The sequence below is a fragment of the Podarcis muralis genome, chromosome 5, assembly GCF_964188315.1.
Source record: "Podarcis muralis chromosome 5, rPodMur119.hap1.1, whole genome shotgun sequence".
NCBI classification, from domain to species: domain Eukaryota; kingdom Metazoa; phylum Chordata; class Lepidosauria; order Squamata; family Lacertidae; genus Podarcis; species Podarcis muralis.
In genome coordinates this window covers 61,409,467-61,429,103 of record NC_135659.1, presented here as the reverse complement: position 1 = coordinate 61,429,103, position 19,637 = coordinate 61,409,467, and the positions used below count along the sequence as shown (strand labels likewise).

At 44.4% G+C, this 19,637-nt stretch overlaps 1 protein-coding gene across 2 annotated transcripts in view; it reads right to left on the bottom strand.

The window, feature by feature from the left end:
* Nucleotides 1-1,206: 1,206 nt before the first annotated feature.
* The window catches only part of CDK18 (cyclin dependent kinase 18), a 101,429-nt gene continuing 82,998 nt past the window's right edge, over nt 1,207-19,637 (bottom strand). For both annotated transcript variants that reach the window (XM_028734334.2, XM_028734336.2), the window contains exons 13-17: nt 19,346-19,451; nt 18,832-18,874; nt 15,934-16,024; nt 14,729-14,806; nt 1,207-11,678 (exon numbers count right to left, since the gene is read on the bottom strand). In XM_028734334.2, coding sequence (XP_028590167.2) covers nt 11,644-11,678; nt 14,729-14,806; nt 15,934-16,024; nt 18,832-18,874; nt 19,346-19,451 — 353 coding nt within the window. In that variant the 3' untranslated portion in view covers nt 1,207-11,643. The remainder of the gene's footprint in view (nt 11,679-14,728; nt 14,807-15,933; nt 16,025-18,831; nt 18,875-19,345; nt 19,452-19,637) is intronic.

Below are 19,637 nucleotides of genomic sequence, written 5' to 3'. Positions count from 1 at the left end.
CATCGTTGTTATGTGTGGTCTGTTGTTGCTGCTAAGTAGAGAGAGAGTAAGCAAGTACAGTGGTACCTTGGGTTACAGATGCTGTAGGTTACATATGCTTCAGGTTACAGACTCTGCTAACCCAGAAATAATACCTCGGGTTAAGAACTTTGCTTCAGGTTGAGAACAGAAATCGCGCAGCAGCGGCAGCAGGAGGCCCCATTAGCTAAAGTGGTGCTTCAGGTTAAGAACAGTTCCACGTTAAGAACGGACCTCCAGAACGAATTAAGTACTTAACCTGAGGTACCACTGTATAGCCCTACCACCCAAGGCCTGTGCAAAGTGTCATTGGTCAAGAGAAGTTGCAGATCACTAATATGATGAAGCGGTTTTAGTTACAAACCATGACATATGGTATTCTGTTGTTTTCTTCTCTATGTCTGTCTGCCCTGTAGATGATGGTTCCTGGGTACAAATTCTGCTTTGCTGATCTGTTGTTTCCCCCCATTTACTGGGCAGGTATTGTACTTTGAGGAATTCTTACATTGTGAATCACTGGCTGGTGAATCTGAACAAATGTGGTTGCATTGTATGGCTTGGCTGGAGACAGTGGGTTTTGTGGTGGGAGCTGGAAGCATGTAAGGATGCGTAGCATAGCTTCCTCTATAAGGTAGTGGTTTTCATGCTCATTATGTGAATCTCTTATATGGGCTGTTTGAGGCGTAGGTCAATATTGCAGTAAAGCTTATTGAAATCCTTGTGCAACTGCTCAAATGCCTCCCTTCCAGGAGTCCAGATGATACAGATGTCATCAATGTGTATCAGGCACGTCTCTTTGTACTTTTCTGTAAGCCACTTCAGGAGGGCTTTGTCCTGAAATGTGGCATATAATTACCATAAAGAAATACATTAAACTGTCAATTTAATTTAAGCTACCAACATGAGTTTAACCAAACTGCAGGAGACAGTGGAAGACAGGAGTGCCTGGTGTGCTCTAGTCCATGGGGTCACGAAGAGTTGGACACGACTAAACAACAACAAATTTAAGCTGTGCAACTGTTCTTTTATCATAAAATGCACCTTCCTTTTAAAAATGATTCTATCCACACCATGTGGGAGGGATTTGGAACAGCCAGCCTTTGCATTTTAAAGCAAAGAAAACAACAACACGGAGATTGGCATTTCATCTTTCTATTTTCCAAAATAAAATCTCTGATCAGAACAACCTGGTACTCAGCAAAGTTTATTTCCAGTGTTTGTAGCATTTAGGATATATTTGCAGTACAAGCCTCTGTGAGAAAATGATCAACATTCACAATAATCCATGTCACGTCTGCAATACAAAACACCCACACCCACCCATTCTTTATAAAACACTCAGACACTGCGCTGATAAATGAATACAGTTTTTATATTGGTAACTTTTCCATTTATTCCAAAACTCTCCATTAAAAACATCATTGCTTCACTTGGAATAAATCTTATACAATCATCTCCCCTTTAAACACGTCTTTTGTTTGTACAATAACAATACACTTAAATATATTATCTGCATTTTCAGTATGAATCGCACGAGAGAATGTTCACAGTAGGATATATTGTGCCGTCTTGAATACACAAGTTTCCTCCTCTACTTGATGTGGAGGGTGAGGCAGAAACCAAAGGAGGCGTTTCTGACCTCAGGGCTACATTTGGGCCTCTTTGCTGCAGGGCACCAGTAAGCAAGAGACAAGAAAGGGAGCATCTGGGCACATTCCACATATTACTCTACAAGACAGGAACTAAGGTAGATACAGGCACAGCCAGAGTAGTATGGATCAGGCATCAGCCTGTGGCTATTGGTTTCCAAAGCCTCGTCTGTTTCACATCCTGGCCTCATCAGGAAAAGAAGTACGGTGCACATGAAATACAGTGCACTGCTTTTGTACTTAAACCCAGTATGTAGTGTAAATGGGCCACGTGGATTCATACCCATAACCAGACAAGGGAAGGAAAAGGACCAAAAGTGAAGCCATCCCAGGTCTCAGCAATTATGAAAGCAGGACTACAGCCTGGGGCTCAGAAAGAGACCGTGAGGCAGGCGCCAGTGAGCCTGAGTTGGACAGTGAAAGCGTTTTCAAAGGGGACCTTTAAAACATGACATTGCAGGGTCCTGTGCTCCTAACCTGCCGTCAGCTGATCTTAGCACCTGCTGGAAACACATGATATTTGCCTGCTTGCCTGTACTGCCTTCACATCTGTGTTAAATTAAATAAGTAAACAATTTTTTAAAATAAAAAAGCACACCTCAAGTTCATGTTCTAACAGTCTTGTTTTGTTTATAAAGTGAAAGCAATGCATGAGAGGGAGAGAGAAAGAGGGAGGGAGAGAGGGGGGAGGGAGAGAGGGATGAAATGAAGTGATGGGGTGGAGAAAATATGCGACAGTTTCCCAGTATATGCTGGAGGAAAGGGAGAGAGTCAGCATGGCATAATGGTTAAATTGTTGGACTAGGACTCAAGAGAACCGAGTTCAAATCCCCTCTCAGTCACAGCCATGAAGCTCACTGGGTGACCTTGGGCCAGTCACTCTCAGCTTAACCTACCTTGCAAGGGTGTTGTGGCGATAAAAGGGGAGAGGTGAAGTATGTACCTGCACCTTGAGCTCTTCAGAGAAAAGGTGAAATATACCGGTAAATGTAATAAACAAAACAAACAACTTCATCCTCAGAACAACCCCATGAGAAGCAGAATAGTTGACAGATTGGAGATTTGAACCCTGGTTTCCCAGGTCATAGTTCAACACTGTGCACAGTGCACTAGCTCTCTGCAGAGAGGGAGCTATGCATGCGACTTTGAGTTCCCTGGAGGATTTAAATGTAATAATAACATAATCAAAAATTTCTATTATGCATTACGAATGTATTTTTTCCACTTCAAGTTTTTGCCAAGATCTGAGAAGGCAAGGTAGTTGGCCATGTAATCCCATGCATGTCAACTCAGAAGTAAGCCCCTTTGAGTTCAACAGGTCTTACTCCCAGGTATGAGTACAAGATTTCAGGCTGAAGGTGGAGAAGGCAAAGCTCTGTGTTGGAAAATGGGTCCCATCTAGCTCCCTCAGATTACGGTTTTTTTGTTGAATCAATATAGTTATTAGGAACTGAATTCTTCAGGATGAAGAAAGGAAAGGAAAAATTGGCATGAGTAAAAGAAAGAAATATATATACAGTGGTACCTCTGGATGCGAACGGGTTCCGTTCTGGAGCCCCATTCGCATCCTGAAGCGAACACGACCCATGTCCGTGCGTGCTGCGATTTGCCGCTTCCACGCATGCGTGTGACATCATTTTGAGTGTCTGCGCATGCATGAGCGGTGAAACCCAGAAGTAACGCACTCCGTTACTTCCGGGTCACCGTTGAGCGCAACCTGAAAATATTCATCCCAAAGCTACTTCAACCTGAGGTATGGCTATATATAGAGAGAGAGGGAGAGAGAGAGAAAATATGTATTGGACTGCAGCTCAGGGCTGGGGCTGCTTTGACCTTCCAGACATTGCTGGTCTACAAGTGCCATCACCCCTGACCATTGGCCATACTGCCCGGGGCTGGTGGAAGTTGGAGATCAACAACACCTGAAGAACCACAAGTTGCCCAAGTAGCTGGATTCCTTTACAGTGGACACAGGTAGTGTATACAGAGGAGTCAAATGTTTCAAAATAATTAGGGCAGCCACTTACCACTGTGCTCTAATAACAGTCTGGTCATCTCCAGTGAAGAGAATAGAGATAGTGCATATAAACAATCAGAGGGACTAGGTGACTTTACAAAAGGGAACATGCCAGTGTTGTTACTGCCTCTGCTAGAATGATACCTACGCAGACTTACTGACTTGCAAGTGCTTACTCAGACACAAGGGAAAAGGAAAAGCCATACAGGCAGTGTGTGCGTCTGCACACAAACAAACACAGCCACCGACTGGAACAGAGTCTGCCAAGCCACATGAGTGGGCAAGCAAAGCGGGATTATAAATCAAGGCTCACACAGCCTAGAGCCAAATATTTGCACACAATTATCACTTAGCTGAATAGGAGTAAAGAGCCATTGAACTGCACTGGAACAAAAGCGGTTATCTCAAACTCACACCGATAGCCAGACATGACCTAATAAATAACAGCGTCCTGACAATGAGAAATCCTTCAGGAAGGAGCTGTAGGGGAAACCTGGCTAAATTATTCAATAGTAGGCAGAGGAACAAGTTACAGGAACAGGCTTTCAGCTTCAGAGAAGGTTCCTAATTCCGCTCTCCCTAATAGCCATAGGAAACCACTTTTCAGCTCTGGTCTTTTGCTCAGACATTTCCTTGCATTTCAGACCCTGGATCTGCTCTGTACTAACAAAGCCAAGAGGTGAAGGATTTATGTTAATGGGAATGGCAAGATTTAGATTGTACTGGTTCTCTAGTACAGTATGCTGTAGCTCACCATGTACTCGGTGGAGTTACAGAATGGCCACATTCCATGCTACACAATGCCGGCACATGCTCCCACTTCCCTTTACAGGTCTTGCATCAAACAGAACCTGCTGATATATTAAATCACTTGCTAGCCACCATTGTCCAGGTCTCCTGAGGCCAATGCTGGTGTTGGGCAGAGTGAGGCAGCTGCCTCAGGTAGCAGATTTGGGACGTCATGAAAGAGCAGAAAATTGTTAGGTTTTTACATTTACCTTTTCTTGTATTTTTACAGCCAGGGAGGTCAAACACCTTTTCTGCTGCTCTACCACAAGTAGCAAAATTTATTGGACCAGCTGCCCCAAATCCATGGTCACTCAAAGTTTTGGCCATGCAAGAATTGCAGAGAGTGAGGCTGAAGCAAAATTTGAATAGAAAAGTTGGGCATGTGAATGTGCAAAACAGCTATAACAATAATAATAATTATTTATACCCTGCTCATCTGGTTGGGTTTCCCCAGCCACTATGGGTGGCTTCCAAGAAAAGATTAAAAATACATTAAAACACCAGTAATTAGAAACTTCCCTGAACAGGGCTGCCTTCACATATCTTCTAAACGTCAAATAGTTGTTTATTTCTTTGACATCTGATGGGAGGGCGTTCCACAGGGTGGGCGCCATTACCGAGAAGGCCCTCTGCCTGGTTCCCTGTAACTTCACTTCTCACAGTGAGGGAACTGCCAGAAGGCCCTTGGCACTGGACCTCAGTGTCTGGGTTGAATGATGCGGGTGGAGACACTCCTTCAGGTACACTGGGCTGAGGCCGTTTAGGGCTTTAAAGGTCAGCACCAACATCTAGGATGCTTAAAGATACCTTTTATTAATTTATTGTTGATTGAAGAACATTCTGAATAAGATTTAATGTCTGTAGCTATGAATCACCATGTAGTTTAAAAGGATTCTTTGTTAGTTGTGAATACTGATTTTAACTTCTGCATGTTTTACAGTGCATTGTTTTGTTTCTTTTCTCTCTTTTTTGGTCAGTAGAAACAAAAAAGAGTTGTGTATTACTCCCTCTGCTGAATCGTGACACACATTTGCACTCTTGCAGAAAAACTACATACAGTACCCCCAAGTTTTATGTAGGATCGCCAGCGTCCTCCCCCCCCCCCCAACAAAACTCCTAGATCTTTAACAGCGGACTGGCAAGAGGAAGTTCAGCAGGAGTTTTTTGCATCATTGCATATAAATGCCAGAATAACCTTTCCCTGCTGTTCAAGGACTTTGCAGACACAGTTATAGTATCCCTTAGGTCAGGTTTTGTAGGAGGTGGTTAAATGCATCAGCTGCAATGATTTTGCATTAAGTTCTAGGCACAAGTTCTGCTGAGGTTCTGTGGGCATTTAAACTGAGGACACTGGGATTCTTTTCACAGGAAAATCCCACTGAAGTGAATAAGAATTATGGAACAGCACTAGAAAGTTGCTGGTGTACATGTGCAATGAAATCGCTGGGTCAAGATGAGAGTCGCTTTCATAGTCTCAATTAAGCAAGCTCTGGGATTTTGTTCAAAGCCATTAGAAGATGTGTAGATGAAGACACTCAAAGAAGTCAAGAGGGATGTACTGATTTCATCCGGGTGGCACTGACTGCCACTCCTTTGCCAGTTACAAGAAAGGAGATTCCGACTAAACATTAGGAAGAACTTTCTGACAGCAAGAGCTGTTTGACAGTGGAACAGACTCCCTTGGGAGGTTGTGGACTCTTCTTCATTGGAGGTTTTTAAGCAGAGGTTGGATAGCCGTCTGTAATGGATGATTTAGTTGAGATTAGTTGAACTAGATCAGGCTTCCTCAACCTCGGCCCTCCAGATGTTTTTGGCCTACAACTCCCATGATCCCAACTAGCAGGACCAGTGGTCAGGGATGATGGGAATTGTAGTCTCAAAACATCTGAACTAGACAATCCTCAGGGTCCCTTCCAACTCTACAATTCTATGGTTGCATAATACTGTACTAATTTGACTTTGGCCCCAATATACACTGCACTATATTAATTTTGTTATCCCCCATCAGCCCCAAAGGGATAGATGTATGTTACACTGCTCTTATCTCTCTCTAGGAAAGCATTGTATTAAAGCGGATGCTTTTTCACAGGTATGTATATTTGTTTAGGTCTTGAATCCTTTGTTAGAGTTTCTGATAGCATGATTATGTTGATGCCTCCCCTCCTCCAGTATGACATCAGCAGGCTTTGAACTTATATAGAGTTTATTTTGCTTCAGGTGCTCAGAACTCCATGTTGAGCCACCACCTGAGGGGAGGCAGAAAATCCTGCCAGATTCCTGAATGGGACTTTCAAACACCAAGGGAGAATAATAATAAGTGTTGAAGCTAGAATCTGCAAAAATTTGGACTCAAGATGGTTAACATGCTACACATGTTTACTCAGAAGTAAGCCCCACTATGCCAAAACATCTGTCCGTATGCTGCGATCCTGAATAGAAACCCAATAGGGATGAAGCAAAACTGAACTCATTGGGACTTCATTGTAAGGTTGCTTAGGATTACCCTGCAAGTGAATTACAGGAATCAAGCTTTAGTATGTAAGGGCGAGATAAAAATAAAAGGCAGCTTTTTGGTGTACAAATCTATTTGTAAGTGTTACGGAAAGGGGCATATGCCCCCAACCCTTTATTTTAAAGCAGAAATATGGATTATCATCCTATTACCTTGGAAGAGATTTATTACAGCAAGCTACCAAGGTACTCAGGCACAAGCCTAATTCTTAGTGTATTGATCTCCATAAGGCAACCTAGGTGCTGAGCATTAGCATACGATCAAATGCTTTGCTTAGTCGGTGTCTTGTGGGAGCAATTTCATCTAAGGATCAAACAGGCAGCTGAGCTGTTAACTCATAAATAGGACTGTCAGTTGAGCCACTATAGCCAGTGAAGCTCAGTCAATACTAAGTGACTATTAAGCATTCACATGCAGTCAATTATTTGAAGCACCCAATCTGAGCATGGAATGAGGTAAACAATACCATTATAAGCTCAGCTCAACAGAGTGTTTATTGGGACATATGTTATTAGTCTAATAACCCGACTTCACAAAAACATTCAAACTTTGCTTCATTTGCATATGGTGAAGAGAAAAGCTGGTGAGCTGTGCTTGGTTATTTATTTCCATTGATTATAGAAGTGCTTTGCTTTTTCCTGCACCACACTAATAGGGCAACCCTACATATGACTATTCAGAAATGAATCCCCCTGAGTTCAATGGGGCTTACTCTCACGTAAGCAAGCGCAAGACTGAAGGCTGAGACTTAGAAACAGAAGAATGTAAAGAGTTCTGAAATGTAAATGTATATGTAGTCGTAAGGCCTGATATATAATCTGACCTTTGAGGTACTAATAAAGAAGCACCACCAAAATGAGTGGGCCTCACACGATGTTTTCCTGTGGAAGCAACAGCAGGACCTGACTCAGAAATGGAAATCTGTATCTCTAAGAGCACAGTCCGCATGCTGAAATGCACATTCCCTGCCTCCAGTTACAGTTTACTCTTGCAAAATCTACAAGGCACCTGTAACAAAACATCGTGGTGGGGAAAGGGCCTGCTCTAGGTTGGAACAGGACCACTGTAGTACTGTTCAGGGTTGGTAGAGTGGCAGAGAAGCTGCCATCCTCCTGAAAACTTTAAAGACAGAGCTTTAAGGATGGAGTTTTGAGGCTGGCTGCCAGCCCTGAATCTGAGCGTTGAGTGAGAAAGTGAGAAAGAAAAATACAGAATGTTGAAGGGTTGTTGGTTTTTTTAAAAACTTATGGGATGCATCCAGTTAACCCTAACCTCCCCCCACCCCAATAATATTCTTAAGAAACTCAAGCAGGCAAATACGTCTGCCCATTTTTCTTCTCCCACTTCAACTGACACACTCAACATTACCTGGCTCAACTGCCCTCTGCAGTCCATAGATCTTGGAGGTCCATGGGCATAGCTCCTTGACAAACTTCTTCTAAACATTTATTTACCTCTTAATCTACAGATGAAAATACGCTGGCACACATAAGCATCCTCTGAATATGCAGGGACCACCTTGTTTTGAGAGGCCCTATTTGTTCCAAACTGTTTGGCTGAAATGGTGTGTCAATGTAAAATGTGTTTATCTGCAGGTTCAGGAAACTAAAGTTGTCAGAATATTTTCTGTTCAACTTCTGTGAGGGAAGGGAAAGGTGGCAGTCTGGCTGAAGATTAAGGCTGAATGGAAGCTGTAGAGATAGGAACAACTTTGTGGGGCAGTGCAAAGCTCCAGGATGTAGGGAAGCTTAAACAACAGAGGATTCAGAGGCAAGGTGGTTAAAGGAAGGGTACAAAGGAGCCTGTGAACCGAGAAACAAGAACTTGAAGGGATTAAGGAGGCCTGAGGAAAAGAAACAAGAAACCAAACAGCCTCTTGCAAAAGGAATTTTGAATGAACCCCAAGGTAGCCACTATCAGGGAGCTATGTTATGAGGAATGCAGCACAGGTAGGCCAGGAGAAAGGATGGTTAAAGCAAATGGATGAAAGCAAGAAGTGGGTTGGAAAGCAGTGGCTTGAGGAAACAAGAGCTGCAGGTAACACAGCATGAAGATAGGATGAGAAAAGAAAGTCTGGGGTAAAACATCACACAGAGCGCAGCAGGAAGGGTTGTGCATTATGATCAGGAAGGAGTGGACAGGCAAGGGAAGTCTGAAGGGCTCAAGGTGTCAAGAGGTCATAGGATCGCGCCATCTTGAGTCCAGACCTAGTCATGCCCTTAAGAGTTGCAGAGAAGGGGAATTCTGTCAGTTGTAGATTCCACTGTCCCTGCAGCACTGCTGGATCAAAGGCAGCAAGAGGGAAGAGGCTGAATTTCACATATTGATTTGTATTAGACACCCAATTATTTCCCTTGGATAGAAATACATGCAATATTTGCAGTGAAATCTTTCCTGGTCCCAAACACCTCGCCTCAAGAAGGGGAACTACAATGCTAGCTTATTTACCTAAGTTTTCAACTTAAAGGGCAGCAATGCCACCATCTCTGTCTCTAAACCCTGCCTGGCCAGGAGTTTATTTGAAAAAAGAAAAATCAGAGAGATAAAGAGAGGAGACAGTTCACTTGGTGCTCCTTATGGAATCTGTTTCTTGGTAAGTCCAGCTGTGTGCTTGATTTACTGCACCATACAGATGCCTGTATAGTTCTGCCAGTATTCAGAAATATCACTCAGTCAAATGTCTCCCTTTAGTGACTGGAACCCTGAGGGGTTATTTCTCTCATGAGGCTGTACCGATTGAATCTTATAATCAGGATAAGACCTCAGAACAGGCAGGCAAGAAACCATATCTGATTATAAGAATGTGCTATTTTCTCATGACATTTCTGTCCATACACATACCGCGCTGGTGGCTAGCTGACGGTTGAAATAAAAATAGACCAATACAGGAAAAGTGACAGAAGTTCAGATTCTGTTTTTTAACGTTCACAATCAAGACATTTTCAGAACTGGCCTGCCCTTTTGGAGACATGTTCCCCAAAGAGCCTTGTTTGACTTGCCTGAATAGCAACTGCTGCTGATGCAGCAAAAACAAACTGCCTGCCTTGGAACCTAAGAGCACACTTAGGCCCTATAGATTTCACTGGGTTCATATGGCTGCAGGCCTTTGCACACTTACCTGGAAGTAAGCCCTACTGATATAACAGGATATACTTCTGAGTAAAACATGCATGGATTTCAGTTTGTGTGCATATGTGTCCTTTGAAAACATTTAAAGGTAAAGGTAAAGGTACCCCTGCCCGTACGGGCCAGTCTTGACAGACTCTAGGGTTGTGCGCCCATCTCACTCAAGAGGCCGGGGCCAGCGCTGTCCAGAGACACTTCCGGGTCACATGGCCAGCGTGACAAAGCTGCATCTGGTGAGCCAGCGCAGCACACGGAACGCTGTTTACCTTCCCGCTATAAAGCGGTTCCTATTTATCTACTTGCACCTGGGGGTGCTTTCGAACTGCTAGGTTGGCAGGCGCTGGGACCGAACAACGGGAGCACACCCCGCTGCGGGGATTCGAACCACCAACCATGCGATCAGCAAGTCCTAGGCGCTGAGGCTTTTACCCACAGCGCCACCCGCGTCCCTTGAAAACATTTACTGGTTATTAAAGAAGGTTTCTTTCCCTGGTGATATGGGCAAAAAAGTAAGGGGACAGAACATCTTTGAACTCTGGTCACAAAGGCAGAATCCACAAAAGAAACTTGGAATAGCAAGTGGAAGGATGGCTTGAGTTCTTTCACATTTTACCGTGACACATTTTATAGGGACTCAGCTGTTTCTGCAATTCCTGAATTATTGGGATCCTGGATCTCTTTTGTAGCGAAAGTGCACCTATTTATTTAGGTTTCTGATGAATGATTCTCAGGACGAGCTACAGAGAGATTCTCAGAAACATTGGGTAGAAATCTAAGAAATCACGATTCCTTGTATAGCAGCTTCAGTTCAGAAAACAAACACTGGGAAACAGAATGAGGCAGGGAGCGAGAGGGCAAAGAAAATCCAGCAAAAGGCCTCCCCACTCCCATCCTCTCTCTTAAATGTTTGTACCATTTGGAATTGAGATTCATTCCTGATAAAGAGAGCAGAAGCAACTCAAAAGAAAACAGGTTTCCTTTTCAGTTCAAAGCCAGAGAACTCTGCATAAAAGTGGATCAAAGGGCTTTCCTGCTGTTAACATCATACTCATCATGTTGTCCTAGGAGTCGCCTGGTGATGGGGGTGGGGGGGGGGGAGAAACAAAGAATGGAATTCTGCACATTCATCATGACACGTCATCTAAGAAGCAAAGCAGGTGTTGACTCTGCAGCGAGATCTTGGCCCTGGTTTGCTGCCTCCATGTTGCTTCCCTCTAAAGAAGCAGCAAGCGTACTTGGGGCAGTTAATTGCTTGATCCTCATCCAGAGAGTAGGATTATGCCAATTGCTGTGCGATGGATGGGGGCTGGGCCAGGCACCAGGTCTTTTTGGGGTGTTGTGGGTGGGGGACTGCTGAAAGTTGTGGAATCCTGGAAAGCAGTCATGCAGCAGCTTTGTAATGCAGGGCAGCTTTGGTTGTATCGATACCGGCCTTCATCATTCTGAGCGTGGCCTCCATGGGATCTGTGTGGTCCTCTCCCTTCTCAGTGCTTTGATCTCCCCAGTGATGCAATGAATGAGTTAAACCAGGTTTAAAATATGCTCTGCCTCCTGTTCTTTCCTCGAGCTGGGGGGAAATGAGAAATGTTAAAAAGGCCTGAGAACGATGGGTCAAAGCCTGGAAGATTACACAGCAAAGGGTATTTCAGAGAGGAGTTTTCCTCCACAAAACAGGGTGGCAACGTACGGGGAACTGAGGCATGCAAGGACAATGCCTCTGCACAGGGATCTCTGGCACAATATTGGGGTTCGGTCACTGAACCAGCCTCCCAAGCCCAGTTTTATCTCCAATTGTCCATTGACTCACATTTTGAGGGATAATTATAACTTAAAGTTGCTCGATCCCTTTGCACAGAAGGTGATATAAGTGCAATTTCCAAACCATACACCAGAACTACCAGTTCAAACACACAGGCTACCTTCGCAGGGAATCTTTTGTTCCCCGAGCTTTTGCCCGTGGGGTATGGTCTAGCATAATGGACCATCTGTGACACTTCAGCAATCAAGAGCTTCATTGTTCACAGAGCCACATCATCACAGGGATGTGATGATTCCTAAAGGTTGCATTGTTCATTACATTTCTCCAGTTTTAGAGGAGGATTCATGCTCAAGATACCGAGTGTCACTGTAAGTGGCTAAGGTGGAACTCAGAATGCAATTTCTTCTCTGCCACAGATTTCCCACATAGCTTGGAGCTGCAGTTCCACAGGACTTTGCATGCAGGAGATCCCAGGTTCAATCCCTGACATATCCAGGTAGAACTGGGAGAAAATCCTGTCTGAAAACTTGGAGAGCTGCTGCCAGTCAGTGTAGGCAGTGCTGAGCTATTCATTCATTTCTTAAAATTTATGCATCGCTTGATTGTAAAAAAGCAGTTTACAAACAGGGAAAAAAAGAAATCATGAAAAAATTGCAGTCATAAAACATACAACAGTTAAAATATACTAAAATAGATTAAAAGTCACTCCAGCATTTCTAAGCATCTGGGAAGGCTTGTCTAAACAAGAATATATTTAGCAGGCACTGAAAAGAATACAGTGCCTGCTTGAGGGCACAAGGAGAAGGGGACGACAGAGGACGAGATGGTTGGACAGTTTTCTCGAAGCTATCAGCATGAGTTTGACCAAACTGTGGGAGGCAGTGGAGGACAGGAGTGCCTGGCTTCCTCTGGTCCATGGGGTCACGAAGAGTCGGACACGACTAAACAACAACAACAAACCAGGCATAGGCAAACTTGGCCCTCCAGATGTTTTGGGACTACATCTCCCATTATCCCTAGCTAACAGGACCAGTGAACAGGGATGATGGGAATTGCAGTCTCAAAACATCTGGAGGGGCGAGTTTGCCTATGCCTGCACTAAATGATTGAGTTCTTACAAATGCGGAACGAGTATTATGTGGCACCTGCAGTAGTGCCAATTCTGCAAATTGAAGCAGTTGAGCTAGATGAATCAATGCTCTGATTTAGTATAAGGCAGCTTCCTCTCGTTAGGGGTACATGTTCCAGGGGGAAGGGCAGATCAAGGTGCCCTTTTAAATCCCAAGGAACTTAAGAGCACAAGACCCTTTCTGTTCCTTTTCTAGCTCCACAATATCCTTTTAGAGACACAGTGACCAGAAATGTATACAGTATTTGATTAACTTTTCCCCCCTAACAATCTCTAGCATGGGAAAAGGATGGGGGGGGGGGAAGCTGACAGCTTCTATGCCAAGGTGAGGCAAAATCTGAAGTCATGATCCCCTAAATCATATAAATGCGAAAAAAATCTACCTTTGCACAATGTATCCTAATACCCAAATTTGAAACTTCTGGCTTTGCTGAATTGCACGTGAGGAAGGGTGCCTTGTGAAGATGAATATTTGGATAAGACAGAGAGTGCGTGAGAGAGAAAGCTGCTCAGTCCCTTCTTCCTCAGCCTCTAAAGGTTTATAATGATTTAAATTATCACAACAGTCACAACAAGTGCCAGAGAGCGGCTCTGGACATTGTAAGGTTTATTGAAGTTTATCGCTCAGAAGCAGTTAGGCCATGCTGTGCTGCACGCTAGCTAATACTTCAAATACTGGCTCACTGGCTTCATGCCTTGTTGTGAGGATAAAATAAGAGGGGGAGGGCAGGAACCATGTACTCCAGCACCTTGAGCCTCTTGCAGGAAAGGTGGGATGTAGAAGTAGTAGTAGTAGTAATAATAATAATAAAGGTAAAGGTAAAGGTACCCCTGCCCGTACGGGCCAGTCTTGATAGACTCTAGGGTTGTGCGCCCATCTCACTCAAGAGACCGGGGGCCAGTGCCGTCCGGAGACACTTTCCGGGTCACATGGCCAGCGTGACATCGCTGCTCTGGCAAGCCAGAGCCACACACGGAAACGCTGTTTACCTTCCCGCTAGTAAGTGGTCCCTATTTATCTACTTGCACCCGGGGGTGCTTTCGATCTGCTAGGTTGGCAGGTGCTGGGACCGAGCAACGGGAGTGCACCCCGCCGCGGGGATTCGAACCGCCGACCTTTCAATCAGCAAGCCCTAGGCTAAAATATGTATTTCAAACAGTCTTAAAAAAGGGCAGCCAATAGAGCCCAGGAACCTGAATAATGCTTATAGATCAACTTTGTCACCATAACTAAGGCTACATTCAGAACAAACGGACTTGGAAATTGGCCAAGTGCACACAGCAAGGTATGTTTAAGAGGGACAGGAACATTAAAAGCTTCCCATTCAAGGTGTACATATGAATGGGATTGTCTATTGTAAAGAAGCACTGTCAGATCTTTGGTCCAGGGAATGTCATAAGAACAAGTGGGAAGGAAGTTTGGCCTACTGGGATTCTACTATTAGCAGGGCAAAAGATGTGATGGACACTACCCTCCCCCTTTTCATTTTGCTAACTACACCAGGGAACTTACAAAATAGGTGGCAGCAAAATCAGGCTTCAATAATGCTTTAGCACACACAGAGGAGTGTGCTATGAGATCAAGTTGCAACATGGCTGCTTTGCACTTGGGAGACTTACGACTGAGTGGCGCAGTAGCACAGAGGACAACATGTTTCTGAAAGGCCCTGAAACTTGCTTGTCTCCCACCCCACAAGACAATAAGACCAAAAAAGCATCAGGTACCTACCAGAATGCTGGAAGCTTGAGCCTCGATAGCCAGGGTCCTTTTGAAGTTGGATTTCTTTCAGAGAAAAGATGGAGGCAGCTGGAGGAAAAGGGTGGATGAGGAGACAAGGACAGAGGGGATGAGAATTAGCGTACCTCAGAATTACAATTTCTGCAGAGAACTGAGACAGAAGCATAGAGACAGGAAGAGGTGCCCCTAGTTGAAGATGAAGGGCAGAGAATATGGACTGTATTGCTCACAGTTCACTTGCCATTCTGATCCTATGCAGATTTACTTAGAAGCAAGGACCACTAAGTTTAATAGGAATTGCTCTCAGGTAAGTGTGTATAGGAGAGCAGCCACCAGCTCCATTTTTATATTACAGAAAACAAGGATTGCAGGAGAGATATGAAATGTCTGTCTGGTATACCAGTGTGTGTGTGTGTGGGTGGAGGGAAGGGAAGGGAATAAAGGTCTCAGCATAAGCCTTAGGTTTCCAGTAAAGTCCTTGATGCTGTATGACTCTCTTAGAATTGCTTCTAATCTTTCCAAGTAGTGTTGTCTGTGCAAAGAGACTACTATACTAGGTTTTACCAAATCTGTCAGAGGTGGTTCATCCCGGCAGCAGTTCCTTTTCTCCTTTTCTGGGAATTATCTCTCTCCTTGCACTCAAACTCCCCATCCCCTTTCTTTTAAGCCAGCAATAAGAAAAACAGGCTGTGCTCCTTGAACTACCGTATTTTTCACTCTATAGGACGCACCTGACCATAGGACGCACCTAGTATTAGAGAGGGAGAACAAGAAATTCCCCCCCCTCTCCCTCTCTGTGCAGCGCCCCTTCAGCGAAGCGGCAGGAGAAACGGAGCCCCTTCCATTTCTCCTCCCGCTTCGCTGAAGGGGCGCTGTGCAGAGAGGGAAAGCTGTGCAGCGCCTCTCCAGCGAAGCAAAGCCAAGAGAGCGCACCGACCCCTCTCGCTCTCTAGGCTTCAGCAAAAGCAACGCGTGGGAGCGCTCCCACTGCGCATCGGAGGCTTCGCATTGCTATCGCTGAAGCCATGGAGCCTGCATTCGCTCCATAAGACGCACACAAATTTCCCCTTAATTTTTGGAGGGGAAAAAGTGTGTCTTATAGAGCGAAAAATACGGTAGATTTAGTGAGTCACCTGCACAGTCAAAGCAGGGGAGAAGAATATAGCTGCTCCATGCAGCAGTGGTCACACACTTACTCTCAGGAAGGAGGTGCACTTGTTCACCGAGTGCCGTAAAGTAAGGGTGCCGCAGGGCAGATTCTGCAGAAATGCGTCTTTTGGCTTCATACTAGCAAGAGAGAAAGGCAGAAAGGTTTACACATAAGTGTCCATATGCATGTAAGTATGGGCATTTATCTCATGTGCCCAGGTGCTTATTTGAGTGTGTATGTATGCAGGCATGCCTGATTCCTGAACCCTCCTACATTCCTGTGCAGCTCAGTATGGGTGCTATGTGGCTCATGGAGGTCAACTGATTCAGCAAAATACTCAACTCCCCTGTGCAGCTGTGCCATGCATGTTTTCTTTTTGCTGCTCAGCCACATCCTATCTTTCTGGATAATATGTGGCATTTATGTGGCAGTTATACTTTCCTGCCTGTACACAGAGACAGCATAGTGAAGCAAGTGGGAAGCACTGGGTGATCTTGGACAAGTCCACCTCTTTCAGCCTACCCTGCTTTGCAAGGCTGTTCTGATGCTATACAACATTCCTTTAAAGCACAGCCATATGCATGCGGACTCAGAAGCAAGACCCATTGCGTTCAGTGGGGCTTATTCCCAGGTAAGTGTGCAGAAGATTACAATCGTAAGCTCCTTGAAGGATAAATATGATCTTCATTGTAGAGTTTGCATTATCATAGAATCATAGAATCATAGAGTTGGAATAGACCACAAGGGCCATCGAGTCCAACCCCCTGCCAAGCAGGAAACACCATCAGAGCACTCCTGACATATGGTTGTCAAGCCTCTGCTTAAAGACCTCCAAAGAAGGAGACTCCACCACACTCCTTGACAGCAAATTCCACTGCCGAACAGCTCTTACTGTCAGGAAGTTCTTCCTAATCGTGTGTAGCTATAATGCACCTGGAAAGAATGACTGAACTTTAATGGTCTCAATGATTATGGAAAGAATAGGTGATGACGCAGGCTTCCCCTTTGAAATATGCACATACAGGAAAGCAAGGCCAGTAATCGAAGTTGAGCAGGGGAGGAGAAAGCTTCCTTGGCTTTCAAGGCCAAACCTGAGTGAAATGTTCCCTGCCACTTCATATCCCACTGACCAAGATAAATGCAATTGTACCTGAGGAACTCTACGTTTTGTACTTTAGTTTTGGCTCAGCTGGGATAGGTCAAGCAGCTGCTGCAGAGCTAAACAATGTCTCCCCTAGGAGAGCTTGAACAGGAGCAAAAGAATCTTGGCAGGAGAGGGAGGGCCAAGCCACCAGAACAATCAACAATGCTCTGGACTTCCATTGATTTCGATTACGGAAGCTTGGAAAGATCAAAGTTCAGGTCAAGAAAGGAGGAACCATTGTCTCAGTTCCCCATTATGACCAGACATCTTGCATTTCCTTGAGCAAATCCTTTTCTGAGGACTGGCTTACATACTAATTTCCACTTTGGTAATTTCTGTGTCTGTGAAGTGGCAGTAAGTCATACCTAACAGATAACAGGTATTGACATAGTTTTGATCTGGGAGGGCCTGACTCTAGGGTGGCTAGGGCAGGGTGTCCTCAGTAGGCTTCCCCCATAACTAACTTGTGGGTGGGCAGCAAAGTTAGATATCTGATGGATCCAGCAATCATAACACCAGGCAGCTCCCTGTCTCCCAGAGGGAGCCTCTGAAACTGATTCAGTGACGCCAGCCAGTTTGGGGTAATTTAAATGGTCTGATAGGTTTGATCAGGGTCTTCTATTTTTTAACTCGATGAGGTCTGGGCTGTCCAACTATTCCCAGGTCTCTGTGCTATGAATTGTCCTGCCAATGGCTGTAGTATTTCCTTGGCTTTTTCTTACTAGTTGGGTTTGTTTCTCACCTGGAGGGGGAGGAGAATTTAGTTCTGTCAGCATTTTAAAGCTAATCAGCCTCATTTTAAGCTAAGGACAATACACGGATCAAAATATGATTAGACATAAGTGTCCATGTACAGGCAAGTATCAGCATTTACATCATGGGCCCAGGTGCTCATTTGAGTGTGTGAGTATGATTCTGCACCTGCTCAAATTTTGGAGTATGATTTCATGCCCCCAAAATGCACACCAATTTAGGATACAATACATTTAGAAATGCGAACATTGAGAGAAAACACATTGTATTTTGTGATAAAACATGTAACTATATATGGATTTTCATTTGGGTTTTAAATGCAAAATGAGACACGATAATAGAATCAAAGAATCATAGAGCTGGAAGGGGCAAAAAGGGTCATCTAGTCTAAGCCCCTGCAATGCAGGAATCATTTTGCCCAACGCAGGGCTCAAGCCCATGACCATGAGATTAAGAGTCTCATGGTATAAAAGTAGTATAGAATTGGAAGGGACCCAAGGGCCATCTAGTCCAACCCCCTGCAATGCAGGAATCTCAGCTAAAGCATCCATGACAGATGACCATATAAACAAACAAATAAGTAAATACATCTCTCTCACAAATCATCAAAAATATTATTTACACGGGCAAAGAGATCTACACTTTGATGTGACACTTCATTCATTTATCACTCCAAGCCATTGTCTGTATGAGGTAAGAAAGGGGACATAATCTGTATCTTAAAGCTTTTAAAAAACCATCCCTATGTAACCTTTTATACCCTTGAAAAGAAGCAGGCACAAAGATGCCTTTGTCAGAAATATCAAGACTCGTAGAAGAAGATGGACACTTGAAACAATTCCCCCAGCAGAATATTTGCAGCTGTCACTGGGAGGTTCTGCCCTGTGCACCTAGATACTCCCTGTTAAGCCATTAAGTGGGAGAACCACTAAAATTGGTACTTAGCCATCACCACCATCCCGGACAATAAGCAGCTGCAGCAGCAAAGTATATGTTGGATGAAGCATGGAATCTTTGGTATCTGGCTCAGCAACTGAAGCCACCTACCAGGAGGAGACTCATCAAAAGGTCGATTCCTTCTGTGTCCAGTCTGCAAGAGAAGAAAGGAGCTTGGGAGGCAATTGGCTATTGTCAAGGGCAGTACACTTGGGACACGTGTACACCAGAACATATGGAGAAAAGCTGTGGAACGTCTAGAAAATACTAGACCACAAGTGGCAATTAAGGTTCTTTCCTGGGGAAGAGGCAACTCAACAGGTTGGACATAGATGCTGCTTGCAGAATGCTGATGCCACCTAGTGGCAGCCCCAGAAAGACCAAAAGGAGATGGGGATGGTGTATACTGAGAAAAAGAAGAACTGTTGATCATATGTTGATCGCAATGCAGATTATTGATATACTATTCCACACAATTAACAGAGATTCTTCTGTCACCCTTGCTTGTTTTGTGTGCATGTTTATCCAGTGAAAAACAAGAACTGGTGCTTTCCTTCCCCTAGTATTTTCCAGCAGCAGAAACCCATTAAGAAGTCTGCCCTGCCTTTTAAGGCCATTGTCCTACCTTGGTGCATGGTTTATCAATGGCTGGGCTCGATACTGTGTGAAATTATATGCCTTGAATTCCTCATTGGATGTGATGCCCGGCCAAGATTCTTCTGTAGGGGTTCCTGCAGGAAATAGGCTTAGTTGCACATTTACTGTATCCACATGGAGCGTTGCACAAGATGCAATCCAATATCTGGCATTTAGAATTTAGAATCATGAAAAACAACACAGAGGGAGGGAAATCCATCCACCCACAGACACAAAGCCCCTTTCACGGCAGAGGAACACTGAGAAACACACTTGCTGTT